The 18,536-nt window shown below is 51.3% G+C and overlaps 2 protein-coding genes across 6 annotated transcripts; both read right to left on the bottom strand.

The window, feature by feature from the left end:
* Window positions 1-11: 11 nt before the first annotated feature.
* ZSWIM8 (zinc finger SWIM-type containing 8) lies at window positions 12-14,737 on the bottom strand. Of its 5 annotated transcripts, none has more exons than XM_036264988.1 (26): window positions 14,263-14,737; window positions 12,071-12,224; window positions 11,728-11,822; window positions 11,381-11,553; window positions 11,097-11,204; window positions 10,902-10,983; window positions 10,647-10,767; window positions 9,828-10,029; window positions 9,524-9,699; window positions 8,168-9,161; window positions 7,294-7,425; window positions 6,974-7,153; window positions 6,691-6,874; window positions 6,381-6,479; window positions 5,681-5,805; window positions 4,720-4,960; window positions 4,464-4,622; window positions 4,142-4,370; window positions 3,684-3,973; window positions 3,308-3,531; window positions 2,028-2,516; window positions 1,604-1,787; window positions 1,336-1,512; window positions 1,054-1,173; window positions 621-799; window positions 12-489 (listed from the first exon to the last, which is right to left on the bottom strand). In XM_036264988.1, exons 1-26 carry the CDS (start codon window positions 14,468-14,470, stop codon window positions 286-288), a joined length of 5,529 nt encoding a protein of 1,842 aa, XP_036120881.1. In that variant the 5' UTR covers window positions 14,471-14,737; the 3' UTR covers window positions 12-285. The 5 variants fall into 5 exon arrangements, with proteins under 5 accessions (XP_036120881.1, XP_036120882.1, XP_036120879.1 ...); XM_036264989.1 differs by having other exon boundaries at window positions 1,628-1,787; XM_036264986.1 differs by having other exon boundaries at window positions 29-489; window positions 621-731; window positions 14,263-14,518.
* A 2,315-nt stretch (window positions 14,738-17,052) lies between these two features.
* Window positions 17,053-18,278, bottom strand: CHCHD1 (coiled-coil-helix-coiled-coil-helix domain containing 1). Its single transcript, XM_036264985.1, has 3 exons — window positions 18,143-18,278; window positions 17,897-18,015; window positions 17,053-17,332 (listed from the first exon to the last, which is right to left on the bottom strand). The coding sequence occupies exons 1-3, from the start codon at window positions 18,264-18,266 to the stop codon at window positions 17,228-17,230; spliced, it is 348 nt and encodes a 115-aa protein (XP_036120878.1). The 5' UTR covers window positions 18,267-18,278; the 3' UTR covers window positions 17,053-17,227.
* Between the last annotated feature and the right edge of the window lie 258 nt (window positions 18,279-18,536).

Genomic DNA, 18,536 nt, shown 5'->3' with positions numbered 1-18,536 from the left:
CCCAGGCAGACTAGAGTAAAAAAGGAGTTTATATATTTATAAATGCCAAATAAATACCAGAGGCCACCCAACGCCCCCTCCCAGACAGAGCTGTTTCCCCCAACCCTAGGCTTCTAGGGTCTGAGACATCTTGGCCCCAAGCTATAGCCCAAGAGCAGCTGCCGGTCTGGGCTACCAGGGAACTGGGCGGGGATGATCTGTCCAGCCAAGACTCACTCCCCCCGTGTGAGGGGCCCCCGTAGCCACAGGCTTGTGTCCCTGTATAGGGCCCTAGGGTGGCCAGACTCAGGGAGAGAAGGTGGTCATCTCCAGTGAAACCCGCTGCCATAGCTCCTTGGTCTGCTTGCTGCGCTTGAGGTTCTGCAGGATGTCGTTGAACTGCATCATGCCCATGGGTGTCAGGCAGAAGGCGCTGCGGGCACTGCGGATCGCATTCACAAAGTCGTCGTAGTCGGCAGGGGTCAGGTGAATCAAGCGGTGGTGGATGTACTGGAAGAGGATGTGTGGAGGATGAGCTACTTAGCACAGAACCAGGCCTCTCTGCCCTTACATGTTGGGTGATCTGTTCCATGCCTGCCCAGGAGGTGTTCCACCCTGCTCCATACTTCCTGGGTTGTCACCTGCATGTATGCCTGCTGGCAGCGCTGCACCAGTTGGTGGAAGGCCGGGGCACGCAGGTGGTTGTGGGCATGAGCAGGGCTCAGCCGCTGCAGCGTCTCCATGACGATCTCCTGCAGCACAAACGGGCTCAGCACCCCCTTGGCTGCCCCCACACAGAACTGGTGCACGTAGTTCACTCCTGGGGGGCAGGGGGAGGGGCATGAGACGGGGGTGGCCACTTTTGCCCTAGGGACCCAACTTTTATCTCAGCTCTGGCCTGACAGAGAGCCACCCTCCATTCCAGGAGCTGAGGTAGCCCCCTGCCCCCCCGCGCACGCACACATACCCGACCAAGGCCTCAACTCTGAGCAAGAGCTAGGAAGGAGGTCTGGGATAGGAAGGTGGGGGAAGCAGGTGGGGGCGGACAATGGTCCTGGGGAGGGGAGGTGTTACCCAGCTTTGCTGCCAGCCCCAGCAACCATTTGACATCATCAGTGTAGGGGGGGGAGCGGGAGAAGTTGTTAGGGTGATCGTTGTGTGCCCGGCGACCCAGCATCTCCAGTGCCAGCATTCCTGGGAGAAAAGGGGGCACATGGTAGGGGTGCATCCTCTTCACCTACCCCAACCTGGTACCTGACCCCACAGTGAACAAATTAACAAGTATGAGAAGGGATTGTCATTGAAGAGCCTCTGATACAATGGCAGGTGGGGGTACAGAAAGGGACCTCCTCTCACCAACACGGTAGGCAGCATGCAGATGATGTAGGCTGTGTGGGTTGACAGGCTGACTGTGCGTCTCTTCCTCAGGTGGTGGAAAACCCCCGCTCACCAAAGGGCTGGGCTGTGTGGTCAGGGCAGGCAGTGAGGCACCCTGGATGGCTGGAAACGTGGATGCTGGGTGGACACTGCTCACTGAGGGATGAGAGCCACGTGAGGAGCTCAGCCCAAAGGGGCAGAGGGAAGTCCCTACCTCCCCTGCCCAGTGTACCTCCCCTCCATTCACCTGTTCCCTGTCCCCACAACTCACAGGCCACACTGGTGGGCAGTGGGAGCCCTGGCTCTGTGTGATAGGGATGTACTGTGATGGGTGCCATGGAAGGGACGGGGAAAGACACAGCAGTGGCAGCAAGTGAGGGGGGAGTCACCGAGTAAGGGTACTGAGCCCCCAGGAATGCAGGATGCACACCCTAGAGACAGAAAGGGGAAGAAAAAGAAGATACCAAATTATATTAGGATATAACTCTCCCTCTTCATCCCATACTAGGTATCCCTACATTTCTTTATTTAATTGGGCTGGGTCCCCCAGACTCCCACCACCTCACTGAGGACTCTTAAACAGTTCTATTCTCCCTGAGTACCCCACTCCAACGCCCCATGAACTACTGTTCTCCCACATGCCCAATCCCCCAGTAGAACACTGGTCTCACCTGTGGATATGCAGAGCTGGGCACAGGGAAGACGGCAGGCCGGGGCATATGAGGCATGGGGTGGGCAGGGTGAGCTGGGTGGGTGAGGTATTGAGGGCTGCAGGGCAGGTGGGGCTGTAGAGCAGTGTAGGGGTGCAGGCCAGGGGAATGACCATGCCCCAGTCCTGGACCCGGATATAAACTGGACCCCACTGAGATGACTGGCACCACTGTGGCTGCTGCTGTCACTGCTGCTGCTGCCACTGTAACTGGCTCAGTCCCTGGGCCCCCCCTGCCCTCAGGCAGCCCCCGCCCAGCCTCCCCAGCTGCCCTGATCCCACTGGCACTACAGCTTGTAGCCCCTTCACGGGCTGTGGATGAGCCACCTGCTGTTTGCTCATATAGCCAGAACCACTGGTGAGCAACCTCAAACAACACTTCGGGGTATACACCCCCACCCTTAGCCGCCTCTTCCACTGCCATGCAGGCCTTCTCCAGCATCAGGTTATCCTGGAAGGGAAGGGTACAAAGGGTTAATGGGGAAGGGCTTTACTCAGGGATAACATTCCATCTCCCCCAGAGTTGGCTGGTTCCCAGGGAAGCACCAGAGGTCAGGGCCAATGCTCAGAGTCTGTCAGAGCAGTGAAAGCTTTACAAGAACACTGAACAAATACTTGCTGACCAACAGAAGTCAAGACCTGGGTTACAGTCCCAGTCCCAGTCCCAAACTAGCCACTCCATCCCATCATGTCCCAGAGGCTTTGGAAACTAAGTGATCATCTTGGTGCCTAAACAATAGGCCTCTATTTCCTTATTTGTAAAATAGGAACAACCCTAACCCCAGAGACGTAGGTAAAAGAAGTAATGCTTGTGCCCTGGACAGTTTGGCTCAGCGGTTAGAGCGTCGGCCTGCGGTCCGGAAAGACCCGGGTTCGGTTCCCGCTAAGGGCGCGTACTTCGGTTGCAGTTTGTCCCGGCCCTGGTTGGTCGTGCGGGTGGCAGCCACTCGATGTGTCCCTTCACACGTCGATGTTTCTCTCTCTCCCTTCCTCTCTCTCCCTCCCACTCTATCTGTACAAAAAATGGAAAAATGTCCTCGGGTGAGGATAAAAAAAGAAAAAAAAAAGAAGTAATGCTTGTGAAAGAACATTAATATGTCAAGTGTCACTATGAGAGGACAAACTGGATAGTTTGTGAATTCCAGAATATGGGAATCAAGAGCTGGAACATCAGCTTTCCCCATGCCCAAACTCCCTGCCCAGATGCCCCAAAGCAGATCCCCAGATTGCCTACAGAAATACCTGCTCCTTGCACTGCACCAGGGCTCTCTGGATCTCATTGGGGTTCAATGCATGGGCGTGAGGCAGGCAGCTTAGGGCTAGCTCCGCAGCTGCCCTCACCATATTGGAGTCTCGTGCCCGTGATGCCCTGTCAGCCAGGGATGCAACCTCAGGAGGCGTCAGGTGCCCATCCCAGCATTCTACCAGTATAGTCAGGGCTGCACTGCCAATCTCCATCGCCTGGCCTTGGGGGAAAGAAGAGAAAAGCAGAGGGGGTTAGCATGAGCACCACTGGGGAGTGGGAATGGTGTCTCTATCAGATCAGTAACTCCAAAAGGATAAGGTTCTCATCTCCATCAATCCCCTTCCCATACCCAAATTAAAACATTGGATTTACCTGTAATCCAGGACACGTGGGAAGAATAGGTGCGTGAGAGCCAGTTGGGAGAAACAAAGTTGTGCAGACCAAGGGCATAAAGCCCAATCTCAAAGGCGCAAAGATGCAGGTTGCGGTGAGGGCCCTGGTGGCCCCCTGAGGAAGATGGATGTGTGAAAATGGAAGTGCTGCTGTTGCCCCCTGCCTTGATCAGCACTGTCTTCGCCAGCTCGAAGTAGAAGTGTGCAGCTGCCTCTGATGGCTGATTGGGTACATGGGGGGCATGACTCTCGGGACGGCGGCCCTTGTACCTGAAGGGGCAATGGGGTAGGGACGGGGATTGGGGTTTCTCTGAAATGGGTGTCCAGGTAGGTTGGGAAAGACTAGGTAAGGACATTGGGGGGACAATATTGGGATTACACTAGGAATGTGGCTCTGAGGGTGGGTCAGATCACAGATAGGTATTTCTTCCCACTGACCTGCCAACTTCAACTGTCTTCGCCCGGGCCCCTCCACTGGCACTGGCCCGGCGACTTCCACTGGAAGATGAGGAGCCCAGGGAATCTGAGGAAGAGCTGCTAATGCTGTCACTGTCCTGTCCTCTACCCCAAGAGGTGGGGGCCCAGCCCCCTCGAAGTGGCCTCCGGCTTAAGGTGGGGGAGCTATCCGATGTTGTTTCAGGGGCACTGCTGTCAATGCTGGCCATGCCTAACCCCCAAAAAGACAAGTCAGCCTCAGAAGTTCCAGAAGTCAAACTTCAGGAATATCCTTCCCACAGTATCATTCCATGGGCTACCATACCTGTGTGCTTCTTCTTAGGCCGCCCTGGGGAGCCCCAGCCCCGTCCATTGTAGCCTCCACGACTGCCAAGTGCCAGGCGGCTGGGAACCTTCCCTTCCGGTCTTGGAGTTAAAGCCGCCTCAGACGGGAGACCCTCACAAGGAGAATGTGGGGAACTCTCTAGGTGGGGAAAATAGGACACTGGGATTAACCCAGGAAAGGGGACCCCAAAATGGTTCCATACCATTCATCCCCCTGCCCAGTGCCCCCACCTCACCAGGCACATTCTTCTCTGTGAAGCCCTCAGTGGGGCCTGGCCCAGCCCCTGCCACACTCCCTGGCTGAGCAGACCCTGCAGAGCCTGAGGTCAGTGGCTGCAGGGCCCCTGGGGCAGATGGGCCCCCATGCTTTGAAGGAGACCTCTGGCTGGCTGTGGCTGGGCGGCTAGATGAGTAGAAAGAACTCAGGGTCTGTGGCTTATGCGTCTGGCTCTCTCGGTCCAAGAGTTTGTCTAAGATCTGAGGACAGAAAAGTGGTGACAGGATGCCCTTTATATCTAGACTACTATTACTTTCCTATCTTCTTGAAACAGCTTAATACTACTTAACTACCTCCTCAGGAAGACTTCTCCAGCTGTAGTGATAGTAAAACCTCCTATAACAGCAATTTTCAACCTTTTTCATCTCATGGCACACATTAACTACTAAAATTACTAAAAAATATAATTTTTTGCCAATTTCATAAAAAATAGTTATAATTTTTATTCATTCACACTGGGCAGCTATTGTGTTGGCGGTTGTCATTTTTTTATTTGACAATCTATGGGAAAAGAGGTCAGTGCCCCTAACTAAATAGTCAGGTGTTGCAAGTTTTAAAAATTCTTGCAGCACACCAGTTGAAAATCAGTCTTAGAAGACAGGGGCTGGCTTAAATATCTTGGTATCCCCTTTAACCCTTAGCACAGGGCTAAGTATACCGATATTCAGTAAATATTGAAACAAGTGAATAATGACCAGCCTTAGGCCCTCTGCTTCTCTTCTTCCACCCCCACCCCCACCCCCACCCAAGCCCTCCTGTAAAAACTACTGGTCTCTCTTGTTCTTTATGAGTTATTCCCAAGATTCCCCACTTATCTCCTATGGGCAGAATATTTCTTTTCTCGTTGTACTGGAAATCAGAGAAAGATGGTGGAATTTGCTCTGTCTGCCTGTCAAAATCCCAGTACCTCAGTCCCTTACCTTTTTGAGCTTGGCCTGATCATCCTTGTAAGTGATCATCAGTGCCAATGCCAGATCACCCTTCTCCCGACGTGTGCCTTCACACAGGAGGGGATGCTCTGCCTCGCTCACCGTTGTCTTCATGCCTGTGAGAAGGAGGGGCTCATGGGAATTGAGAATGGCCATAACTCTCGACAGCAAAGGTAAGCAGGCCGGGGTCCTCAGCCACCAGCATGTGAAGTAAGGAGTTCTCCTCCTGGTCCAATCCACTTCCTCTGTGCAAGGTCCCCATTGCCGGTAACACCCAGTCTAGCTAAGTTCTGGTCGGCTCTTTAAGACCTTCATAACTTGGCCCACTCAACCTTCCCAGCATATCCATCACTTAAGGAATGTTGGGTTCCTCACTCTCATGAAGACTTAATTGCCCCTATATATTTATTCATGGTGTTTTGTTCCCTTACTTAGAACTTAACTGATCTTTTAAGCCACATTCCATATTCCACCCCTCTGAGACCTTTCCCTGGATTTTTATTTTATTGCCTTTATAATACTCAAAACCCACAGCACACATTTTTGCCCTAAATTCTTAACTATCTTGTAGGCAGTACTTGGTTCATACATGTCATCCTGGCTTGCCCATTACCAGAGCCCCTTTGGAACAAGGCCTTCAAGGTCTGGACCAGGCTTAGCTCAGATGTGTTCAAGACAATGACATACTCACCCAAAGCAGCAACTGCTGCCTCAAATCCCAGCTCCTCATCCCCAGGCATCTCGTTGTTCCAGTTGCGACTCGGGGGCCGGGAACCCGTAGGAGAAACCACTGGATGAAAGTTGGGGTAAGTCAGGCAGACAGAGGTATTATGGGAAAAAATGAAAGAGAACAAACCCAAGACCCTCATCATTCCAGACTCTCCTGTTAAGCTGCCAGATAGGTTCTAGGCAATTCAGAGCCTTGGGGCTCTTGGTTTTTCCTTAGAGAAAGCTACCCCTGCCTTAGAATTCCCCACTTGAGGTAGAGTCAGGCATCATACCTGGAGCACAGAGAACATCAAAGATGAAACTGGCCAACATGAGAGGCAAAACAGGCCGAAAATCACAAAGTGTCCCCTCCCGAAGCTCCTCTGCCCGGCACCGCATGGTACTCATCTCACTTGGACCCAAAGGAATCTTTTTGAGCAAGGCAGCCACCTCAGACTCCTGGTATGCCAGCTTTACCTGAGGGCACAGGAAGGAGTTCAGATCTCTAATACCTCAATGGAGATCAAGGTGTAAGGCTCTGAGATTACAGGGCAAGGCTCAAATAGAACCTCTGACCTCCAAGGCCTTGGTAGAAGCTGGGGGCCGCTGTAGCTCCAAGGCAAACATGCCAACTCGAAAAGCCAGGTTGTGGTGCTCTGGGCGCTCACTTAGCACTGTCAATAGGAAGGCTGCCTTGGTTAGGGTGTTGGTAGCCACCCAGGTCTGACGGCTTGTAGATACCTTGTTCTTCTTGCCCTAAACAGAGATGCACAAGGAGGCAGGAAGATTGAGTCTGGCTCACCTTGGTGTAGGGAGAAGGAGGCTCTCGCTTGGGGTGGGGCATAGGAGAGGGTTAGGGGTAAGTGGGGAAGGGAGGGGTATGGGGTCTCTCTCACCTTAGCAGGGGGCGGCTCTACCTTGAGGTCGGGTGGGTTGGCTAGCAGGTCCTGGGCAAGCTCCACGGTGAGGCGGGAGGCCTCACTGCTGTAGCCATGCGCATGCAAGGCCTCAGCACAAGCAAATAATACCTAGAGAGAAGACACGGGCACCAGACAAGTTGAAGCCCCAACTTCCAAGGGCAGGACACCATACTCACTCATGCAGCAAATATCCTGTGAGCACTTGTTATATACTGGGCCCTATGCTGGTCCTGAGTATACCACAGGAACTCAGCCTGGTTACAGAAACAAACACACAAACCAGTGTGCAGCCAGCTACTGGGAAAGGTCAAGAAGGGTGCAGGTAGGTAGGATACTAATTGGGACTTGGGGCAAAGGGGCAGATTCAGGGAAGACCTCCTATAGGAAGTGTTATCTAAGATCTCTGAGAACTAAAGAAGGGACAGGAGCCAACCAAGTGTGGTGAGGGAAGAAGATCCGTGCAAAAAGGCCAATCTGTGCAAAAGCACAGATACAAGACAGCATGGAAGTTATAGGAATGGTTCGAGTGGCTGAAGTATACAGGACATTTGAGGCTGGAGAAACATGCAAAGATTAGACCAAGTGAAGCCTCACAGGTCATCCCAAGGATTTTAATTTTTTAAACTACGGGCAATGGGAAACCCTTGGAGTTTTAAGCAGCAGAGTGACACAATCAGACATTTCAGAAAAATTAATATGGAAGCAGTAAAGAATGGACTATAGGCAGGGAGGCCAGTTAGAAACCTGCTATAGGATTCTAATAGTCATGCTATGGTCCTGACATTCAGAACTAGAGCTAGATGGTCCCCCTCCCAGCTGTGGCTAAGGCATAGCCTCAGAGTCCCCTCACCTCCATGCGGCTCTCCTGTTCCAGTGGTTTCAGACCAGCAAACAGGTCATGCTCCTCCCCAGCCCCACCCTCAGCCTTCTCTTCCTCGCCACCAGCCCCATCCTGGGCATTCAGATAATATGCCTGGTAGTCATCATCTTCCTCTCCGACCGTAGGGGCTGCCTCTTTGGTTTTGGGGAGCCCACTGCCACTCTCATCTGTGGAAGGGAGGTCGTCTCGGGTACAGACCTCCCCAGCTAGTAGGCCAGGGGGGCCAGCAGAAACTGTGGGGGGCTCAGGCCCTTCTGAGAAGTACACACCACCATCTTCTTCATAAGTATCTGGGGGTTCAGGAAGGAAGGCAGAAGGGCCTCGGGAGCCACCAGAGGAAGGGCAGGGTGGTGGACTTTCAGGGAATCCACCAAAGGTGCTGGCTTCTGCCCCCAAAGCCAGGCTGCTATCATCCAGGCTCATCTCAGCCAGATCAGGCTCCAGGGAGCTGTCTTCACTGCTCAGCCGTTGCTTGCTCCCACCACCTGCTGAGCCTTTGCCCCCACTGCCAGCCCCACCCAGTGCCTTGGCTTTGCCCCCACCTGGACCCATCTTATGCAGAGCCTTATCTCCCCCCTCAGCTGAGAGGCGGCGGGGACCCCTCTGTGATGAGGGGATCCCCTCACCCAACCCCTTGCGCTTGGCCCCTGGTTCCTTGGGCCGCACAGCTGGTTCAGCCGGAAGAGAGCGGGGTCGCTCCCGGGATTCCTCCAGGCCCCCAGATCTGGAGGCACTTGGCCGAGGGGGCAGGGCTCGGGCCCAGCACAGTGCCAGCTTCCGGTCAGTGCCGCTATAGGTGACACCAGGAAGCGGGTAGGCCTCTTCCCAGTTGAAGTAGCAGGCCTCCACTGCTGGCCGGAAGCCAGGGAAGAGCCGCTCCAGGGTCTTCTTGTGCTGTCCCCGCTTCACATTCTCAATCACCTTCAGTTGCCACTGGCGGAGCTGTGCACACAGTTCCCGGCGGCTGTGGAAACAAAGGGGTGAGGCTGCTGGGGGGCTACATTCTGCACTGAGGAGGGATAAAGAGGGTGGAGGAGGCATACACCCCTGAGGGGGGCACAGGGAAGGATCCAAGGATCTTAAGTCAGCCCCACAGACATCACTCCAACACTCAAGGACTTTGGAAAGCGAGTGCTATTTAGGGGAGGGAAGGAAGAAAGCCTCTCATTAAAAGGATTCATAAATCACTGACTAATCCTAATGCTCAGTACCTCCCATTTCCCTAGGACTAGAATGGTACATCTCTATGTATGTAAGGAGATGAGGCTCGGTCTGTTCAGGGCTGGCCCAGTCTCTGGGCTGTGGTGAGCATAGGAGGAGACTCACCGCTGAGGGCTGAGTGCAGGGTCCAGCACAGCCAACCTCCACAGTGTGACCATCTCATCACACATGCTGGCACATGCATGAGCCGCCACCTCTGACTGCCCATTGCTACGACCCGTGTGTCCACTGGCACTGCTGTGTGAGGCTGAGGTGCGCACACTGTACCACCAACCTGTTATCTAGAAACAAAAAGAACTCTGAGATGCACCTAATAGCTTGGAGAAAGACAGAGTAGCCCTCCGCAGTGTCCCTGTCAGCAAGAGGGAAATGAGGTTAAGGGAAGGCCTACTCAACTCTGGCGGATTACCTGTTCATAGGTGAGGCACTGGTCAGTGAGAATTTCCAACAAGGGGGCAGCATTGCTGTCCCTCCGTTTGAACATCTCCCGCACAATGCTAAGCAGATTCCAGACCCCCTCTGGCTCACGGCCCCTCAGAGGGCGCAGCAGACATGCCCATTCAGCGGCAGCCGGAGGCTCCGTGGAAGACAGATACATGGAGTTCACATCACTGTGAAAGTGGTAGAGCAGAAAATGATGACCCTTAGATGGGACTGAATAAAGCAGATGAAAGTGCAACAGGTCTTTGACACAAAAGGGGCCCTAACCCAAAATACAAAGTATGGAAAAAGTGATGTCCATAACAAAAATTCTTAATCTCTCTCTGCCTCAGTTGCCCAACCTCTCAAAGGAAGAAAAATAACTTCTGCTCTACCTAGCTAAGAGCAGACCACTCGGTGACTATATAAACCTATCATCACCCTTGGCCGGTGTGGCTCAATTGGTTGGGGCATCATCCTGTAAACCAAAAGGTTGCAGGTTCAATTTCTGGTCAGGGCACATATGGGAGGCAACCAATAGATGTTTTTCTCTCACATCAATGTTTATCTCTTTCTTTGTTTCTTTGTTTCTCTCTCTCTCTCTCTCTCTCTCTCTCTCTCTCTCTTTGCCCCCCTTCCCTTCCTCCCTCCCTCCTACTCTATATGAAGATAAATGGGAAAATATCCTCAAATGAGGATTAAAAACAAAAAGGTGGGAGGTACAGGCATTAATAGAACAAAGGATCTGTCAACAGTCTGAGGGATGCTCCACTTCCACCAGACACAGGGATGAAGAGATCTAATTTACCTGAAGACGACAGGGGAAGGGCCACAGAACTTGTGCAATGTCTTCTTGATGTTGTCAGTAAGTGTTGATTCATCCAAATACCAAGTACTCTGGTCAGAGGCCGAGGGCCCTGCTGTGGGGTCTGGGGGTGATAGGCAGTCAGTCACCTAGAGATAGGGGCCTGGATTCGCCTGACAACAGCAAGCCTTTAGTAAGTGGCGCTCTGCACTACCAGCTTTCTATCTTCCTACTGCCCTTCTTTCTCACCATACTCACCTGGGGCTCCACACACTGTATTGATGGCTGTTGACTGGGAGGAGAGGAGTTCATCCAGGAGACGCTGGGCTGTGGGGAGGATCTGAGGGGAAAAGGAACAAAGACATAGGTGACCCAAGGAGGCCTGGGCCTAATAGGAAGGTTGATAATACAGCCCTGGAGCTGGCTGGTGGAGGGTGTGCCCACCTCACTCACCTGCTGAGGGAGCTCACTGATGAGGTACTGAGCAAATTTCTGCAGCTGGTCCCTCTGGAGCCGAGACAGGGACTCTGAGACTGGGGCCCGCAGGCAGACTGCAGAAGCCTGGAGGGGACAGATAGAGAAATAGAACAATCTGAGAAAAGGCTTCTTGATGCTGGAACTAGAGTTAGAAAGGCAGAGTAGGAGAGGCGAGGGGGCTCACATGGTGGCCAGGCATGCAGCAGAGAAGGGGGGGATGGAGCGTAGGAAAGAGCCAGGATAAATTGGGAGGGCCTCACATTGTGGATGCGGAAGAGACAGAGTGCCACGACATGGGTGCACCATTTTGCCCCAGCCCCACAGGTACAGCTGCAGGAAGTGACCCGGCAGCGGTCAAACATCACAGCCACGTTGTAGGCTCCTTTGGGGGGGACCATCTGAGGTGGCACCACTGTAGCACTCAGGTGGAACCCTGGAGAGAAACATGGGGAGTGTCAGGAAGAGCCATCAAGACATGTCTTTGCCCTCAACTCTAGTCCTGCAGTTATTCAAACAACCTGCTCCAGCTTCTTGCAGTAAGACCTTAATTCATAACACAAGGGATGGGAGGAGCAAGAAGTGCCACAGGGCATGTTTGGACTCTTACCTATCTGCAGTGGGTCCTTCACAGCCCTCATGCGGAACAGCTGATCCCCTCGCTGGAACTCATCTGCACTGCCATTGGCCAGGCATGAATACAGCCTGGGAGTGAAGAAGAGGACATAGCCACAACTCAGCAAACAACCTCTATAGACCCTGTCAGAGATCACAATGCCCTGGGCACTCTTTCCCCAGTGTCACTCCCTCTTGGGAAAAATCCCAACTACTCCCTCCTCCCCTTGTCTTCTAACTACGGCCCCAAATACAGTATCTCCTTTGTTCTGTGGAAAGCCCAGAACACTGTGTAAAATATCAGGACCCACTCCCCACCATCCGTCCTTTAGCCTCACCGAATATCCTCTTCGTTCTCAGGAAAGCTCCAAAAAGCAATTCGGAGCTGTAACTGCTCAGGCACCGGGGGGTAAACTTTCTCCACCACTTCAAATGGAATATGAAATGCCACCTGCTTTGCTGACAATTCCACCAGTGGGATCACCAGTCCATCTTTGGTAACAGGTTGAGGTGAGGGGAAATAAAAAGAGCTATGATCACTTGGTACCAGTGCCACATTTTGGGCCCCACCTTCACTAAGAAAGGGGAGATCCAAAGGACCTTCCTGCCAGGATACACTAACCCTTAAAACTCCACCTGGGGAAGGAGCTAAACAATCCAACCCACAGCCTGCTACCTAAAGTCTAGAACAGAAGACACGAGGGATATCCCAGAAACTCTTAGTCAAGCAGGTGTATTTCAGGATCCTAGCAAGTAACACCTTTCACAAGCCTCAGCTTCTAATTTCCCATATACTAGCACTTTAGATTCATATTACATTGTTAATGTCTTTCATCTGACATGCTCTTCTCTAATTGCTTTTATATTATCCCTTTTTCTTTAGATGGCTCCAGGCCTCTATTTAAGGAGGGAAGACAGACCAGAGGCCAAAAACAGGGACCTTTAGAAGCAAGACAAGCTGCACTTCCTTTGGCACACCAGAACTCTGGTTTCCCACAGTGGAAGCCCTAGGGGAGAGATAGGCTATCCCAAGGGAACCGAGCTGCTGCTCCTGGAATCACCTGAAGTAGGATGGAGTTACCACTCAAGGGTTCCCACTGTTTTAATAAAAAAGCAGTGAAACACAACAGACTGCATATCTCACCAAATTGTTAGTCAGATTAGAAATAAGATTTTAAAAAAATAATGGAGCTGAAAGGAACCTTTAAAAAAAGTTAATCTCCTTATTTTACAAATGAGCAACTGAGGGTAGCCTGAGATGGGAGGGGGTTGGGGAAATGACATGATTTCCTAGATTTTAACCTGTTCAGGAAGATACCAATATGTTAAAAATCTTCACCACCATGACTTCATACTTCCCTCAAAGTGAGGGAGCTCTAAGTCTCCAGGCCACCCACATATTCAAGTATGAAAGAAGCAGAGAAGCCACATAAGATCCACAGTGATGCTGTCTATGATCTGTGTATATACACAAGCGTGCAAATGTGTGTGTGTACACAGAACATACACTCTCTCTCCAACTGAGTTGAATACTACCACTCCTAAAAAGTAACACATGTACATTTCTCTCTGTCCCAAAGGGATGCTAGAAATCTCTGTGGGGCAGTTTGGAAAAAAGGACCCTTACAATAGCCACGGCAGAATCACAAATCAAACCCCTCAACTGCTGAAAAAGTCAGCTTCCACTGAGGCCCAGGACAAAAAGCTGTGCCATGAGAAAGGCAGAGAAAGGACGTGGTGAGTCCTGAGCCTATGGAGCTTATTTTATCATAGCTCTCCTCTCCAACCCCTTTAAAGCATAATTCTTCAGTTAATTCACTGAAAGACCCAAGGATGAAAGAAACTTACAGTAAAAAGCAAGAAGAGTGCTCACAAGGAGACTCTACATACAATTACCCAAACCTTCCCCAGGGCCCAGATGTTGGAATCTAAGGCTCTAACCCAGTGGTCCCAGCCTTGGCTTCCGGCAGATGTTCTGTATGGCCAGGAACCAAGCCTCTGATGTAACCTATGGAAGTATGGAATGTTCTTTCACAGATCAGTTCACCTCCACTTACTTTCTTCTGAGTGGAATCCCCTCTTGGTGCAGCTGAGATCAGAGATCATCACCCTGAATCAAGAAGCTCCCAATGCACTTTGCAATGGGGTGACACACCTCAAATGGTCATTTCTTCACAATCCACCCCCCACCCACATTCTCTTTAGGCTGAACTTAGTAAGTATTCCCAAGTCCGAGAGAATATTCTCTTTTACCCACCTGTAAGGCAAACGAACGACAAAAGATCTACTTTCTGTCTCTAATAATCCCATCCAACCCAGGATTTCCAGGCCACCATCCCAACTCACTCACACACACACAGGCTGGTATGGAGATGACACCCCAGAAAGACCCGAGAAGCGAAGTCCCTTCAAGCTTGGCAGAGCCCGCGGTCCGGGGCAGCTCCGGAGCAGGGGCAGCTCCGGGACAGGCTCGGCTCTCCAGCGAGGCCGGAGCAGGCCTGCCCGCGCCCTTCCCCCGGCTCTCCCTCACCTCGCATTCTGGTACCGCCACTGCCACCTCCGCCACCGCCGCCAGTGGGGGAATTGGGCCCCGCTGACTGTTTGCGCCATCCCCGCCAGTTCTGGCAGAGGCTCTCGGCCTCGGAGATGAAGGAACAGAGCGAATCCTCCTCAAAGCGGTCCGAATCTTCGAAGGAGAAGCGCTCTCCGTCCTCCCACTCCGCGAACATCAGCTCCATGGGGCCCGCACCCCCCGGGGCCGGGTCCCCCCCCGCGGATCCGGGGCCTGGGCCGCCGGCCGGGGACTGAGGGGAGGCCCGGGGCCTGAGGGGCGAGCCGGGGCTGGGGGTGGCCGGGGCGCTCAGGGCGGCCGTGCCGGGCGAGGATCTCAGGCCTGGGAGAGATACGGAACTGGGCCTCGCCCAACCGCGAGGTGCGAAGGGGGATCGCCGCCAGCCTCCGAGACCCAGGGCCCGGGCGAAGCGCTCGGCAGCCGGAGCCTCTCGGTGGCTGCGGCGCCGCCTCCCCCATCAGCTGATCTGAACTTCCGGCCGCGCCAGCCACCACCACTTCCGCCCTCGCGTGCTCGGGGACCGGACCGAGCACTGGCAGATGTAGGGACCCTGTGTGTTTAACTGCTGCATTTCCTGCTTTTTTCCTGGAACCCACCCTCAGATACGATCAAAGGAAGCCAACCCTTAAAGGTAAACAAAACGACTACAGATCCCAACAGTAACGCGGCATCCATGTCCCCAAGGAATAAACATTCGCCAGGCACGCCGGGAATCGTAGGCTGTCAAGCAACAACACAGGGACCATTGGGTAGTTATTGTCCTAACTCCGGATAGGCCCTGGGGCCGCTTCACCTTCTGGGAATTGTAGTCCAGAAGCCTGCATTCCAGAAGACTTTATAGGGTGTAATTGGGAAACACCAGGAAAAGGCGTTTGATCTCAGGAAATGGTTGTACGTTTTGTCAATGGGCCGTTGATTCTAGGGGTTCTTAGCCTTTTTGTGTGCCCTAGACCCTTTAGCATCCTGGTGAAGTCCCTGAACGCCCTCCTTGGATTGTTTATAAATGCACAAAATAAAATTACAAGAATTATAAAGGAAATCAATTATGTTGCATTACAATTATCAATATAATGAAACAAATTTGTAACATAGTAATATTTATTTACACATTAAACAAGATGCAGAATCAAGTGTAATAAACAGCTACCATAATGTTGAAGCTAGTGATGCCCATAAGTGACACTGAGGTATCTGTAACTAATATGATATGAAAATATTGTGACTTCATATGGGTATTGCTAATGATACTGTGGTTTATTTCCCATAGTCCTAACTGAAATGCTAAATCATTTGTGGTTTAAAGAGGAAAACAATTTTCCATCATATTGACAGAAATCTTACTGGGCATCTATTGACTCTAGGTTAAGAACTCCTAAGTCTGGTCCAAAGTGCCTAACCACTGAGCTTCTTCCTATGGCAGAAAGCCAATCTCAGCTTGCAGAACCAGAAAACTGCCCGTGTTCTACCTTTCAGGTATGAGAGCTATAGAAAGAGGTAGCTGGGGGGGATTGAGGAGACAAGACCCCTTCTTTATCTTAGTAATTATTCCACTGGAGCTATAAAAACCCCACTGATTCCTTTGTTCATATAATGCTGCAAGGTACAAAGAAAAGGTTAACTTAGTTATGACTGAAAGGGCAGAGTATACCTAAAATGCTATACAGTTGTTTCTAATTTTGGGGCTTTCGGATGTCACAAAAATAAATGCTTTCAGCAACTGAATGGGTAACTTAATGAGAGACGGAGACAGGTTACATACAAAGGTTAACTGCCAAATTAAGTCGCAGTTTCACCATTTGGGGGAGTTGTGAACAGGTCCTTAAAAAATAGAGATGAATGATAACCAGCTGCACAGATATTTTACTATTGCTATGTGGTAATGAGAAACTAGGGTTGCCAGGTCTTTATTTTTAAAAGAAAGGCTAAAAAGTGGATTTTTTATGACATCTTTCCTATTTTTATTATTTTCAAAATCGTTTATTGATTTTTAGAGAGGTAGAAGAGAGAAACATCGTGAGAGGGTAACATCAATTGGCTGCCTCCTGCACACCCCTTACTGGGGATCCAGCCGGAAACCCTTGCTTGTGCCCTGACAGAGAATCCAACCAGCAACCTTTCAGTGCAGGGGAAGATGCCCAACCAACTGAGCCACACCAGCCAGGGTAGCTAATATAAAAACAAATATTTAAGCCCTGGCCTGTATGGCTCAGTTGGTTGAGTGTCATCCCATGCACTGAAGGGTTGCAGGTTTGATTCCTGATCAGGGCACATACCTAGGTTCTGGGTTCAATCCCTGGTCGAGGTGTGTGTGGGGGGCAACCAACTGATATTTCTCTCTCTCATCAATGTTTCTCTCTCCCTCTCCCTTCTTCTCTCTCTAAAACCAATATTTTTTTAAAAATGTTTAACTATGTGGGCCATATCATATAGATCTGCAGTACTTTTGGATCACTAGTTTGTGAAGTTCTGATATTCTGGGAGTACCTTGCAAGGGCTATGCACAAAGTAGGTAGTCACTAAATACTTACATGGTGACAAAAAAAAATTCTGTGTATAGACAGACTTCAACATCCTGAGAGCATCCAAAAGTAAGGGTACTATATGGTATAAAAGACTTCAAATGCAGGATCAGACGAAGGTTTTTGACCTGCTGCGGAGGCACTCAGGAAGCAAAAAACTTCCAGAGTCTAGGGGAGGATACAGGATTCAAGTATGGAGGGAGCAGCTAATCCACAACAAAAGTCCAAGTTCTCTTCAGAGGAGTTTATTTCAAGATAAAACATAACTTCCACCCAGACAATAATTCCAGAAAGTGAAAAAAGTGTTTTGCCTCCTTTTACCCTTCAAATGGAGCATGGCAGTGCAAATGTCTCTGCATATTCTCAGAAACCCCAGTCCAGTCATTGAAAATGCTTCTCCATTTTCAGCTGACATGTGGTTTGTTAGGAAACCTCTGTAACAACATATTCACTTTCTTGGGGGGTAAATTCACATACTCTCCCTGGATTGATCTCATCTTTCGGGCGGCCTGAAACAAAAACAAAAATGACAGCCCTAAAGTTTTTCCTGATCTAGGCCAAACAGTTCTCGAAACACCCCAAAACACATTAAGATAGTAACCACCCCGGAGAGATCTGTGTCATCTTCTCGGTCCCCTTTCAACAAAAGACATGGAACCTACAACTGACTGTAGGATATGGAGCTACCATGCCAACCATCAACTAAGCCTAGGCTGGAAACCAAACAATCTGTCCTTCACTATATTTAGTTCTATTTCAGAGAATATCTATTTGAGCAGCAATTTAAATTTTACCACGTGGTTTTCCATTCATTTGACACTCACAAAATTATGTAAGGTATTAATATTAACTTCATTTTACATCAGGTAAAGCTAAAGCTCAAGATCACAATGCCTTCAAAACCACAACCTTTCCCACTTTGGCATGGATGAAAGAACTCCCAAAACTTTCCTGCCTTTTTAGAATGAGAGGGGCTTTCTTACCACCTAGCAAGAAAAGGGGAAAACCATTTCTTGTACCCCACCCCAACCCCATTATCCTCCCAAGAAGGCACTCAAGGAGCCTTATGTCACCTCAGCCTTCGAAGAACAATCGAAGAAGTCCTGGATCTCTTTTCTGCACGCCTCGTCGCGGAATTCATTCTGCTTCCAGCAAGCCATCATCACCGACATTTCTGTGATACAGGTAGCCTCTGGAGGGTGAAAACGGGGGAGGGACCCTCAGTCTCAAGGAGATCCTTACCTTCCAGCCCTCCCACCCAGCCGCCCTCTGCACCCCTAGGCTTCCGCGGTGGAGACTCCTCGGCTCCGATAGCTCACCGCCCCTCTCCCGGCGCCGTTCCCCGACACGGTTAGCGAGGATGAGGGGCTTGCTAGGCTTCAGTATGGGCTTCCGCGGGTTTCCTACCCGCGCTAGGCGGCCCCGCAGGCTGGGAGTCGCCATCGCGCACCAGGCTCCCGGCAGGCTCTGCGGCGCCGTGCGTGACCCTGCGTGACCCCTACGAGCTCGCTGAGGCTCGGTGCTCGGCGGGCCGAAAGTTTAGTGGTACGTTTGCTTGTTCCTGTTTTTTCTGTGCCTGGTAGCCCTAATGCTGGGCTGGGACACCGGTCGGTCCGACCAGTGTGCAGGTTGGCAAAATCTTTGGGGCTCGTACACTGACCTAGGTTACTCCTTTGTAGGTTGTGGGCCCTTGAGTCTCGGGGCAATACTGGG

This window comes from Molossus molossus, unplaced genomic scaffold (assembly GCF_014108415.1).
Source record: "Molossus molossus isolate mMolMol1 unplaced genomic scaffold, mMolMol1.p scaffold_m16_p_17, whole genome shotgun sequence".
NCBI lineage: Eukaryota > Metazoa > Chordata > Mammalia > Chiroptera > Molossidae > Molossus > Molossus molossus.
Note: the sequence above shows the minus strand (reverse complement) of the source record. Positions and strands in the feature narration are given on the sequence as shown.

Bases quoted from the DNA above. Each gene is read 5' to 3' on its own strand.
- ZSWIM8 (XM_036264986.1), bottom strand. From the start codon at position 14,470: ATGGAGCTGATGTTCGCGGAGTGGGAGGACGGAGAGCGCTTCTCCTTC. The intron at 7,426-8,167 runs GTGAGGGGACTC...TCTTCTCTCTAG, and splicing joins AACAGGAGAGCCGCATGGAG to GTATTATTTGCTTGTGCTGA. The intron at 3,974-4,141 runs GTCAGTGGGAAG...TTGCCCCTTCAG, and splicing joins AAGACAGTTGAAGTTGGCAG to GTACAAGGGCCGCCGTCCCG.
- CHCHD1 (XM_036264985.1), bottom strand. From the start codon at position 18,266: ATGGCGACTCCCAGCCTGCGGGGCCGCCTAGCGCGGGTAGGAAACCCG. The intron at 18,016-18,142 runs GTGAGCTATCGG...TTCACCCTCCAG, and splicing joins ACGGCGCCGGGAGAGGGGCG to AGGCTACCTGTATCACAGAA. The intron at 17,333-17,896 runs GTGACATAAGGC...TTTTTGTTTCAG, and splicing joins ATTGTTCTTCGAAGGCTGAG to GCCGCCCGAAAGATGAGATC.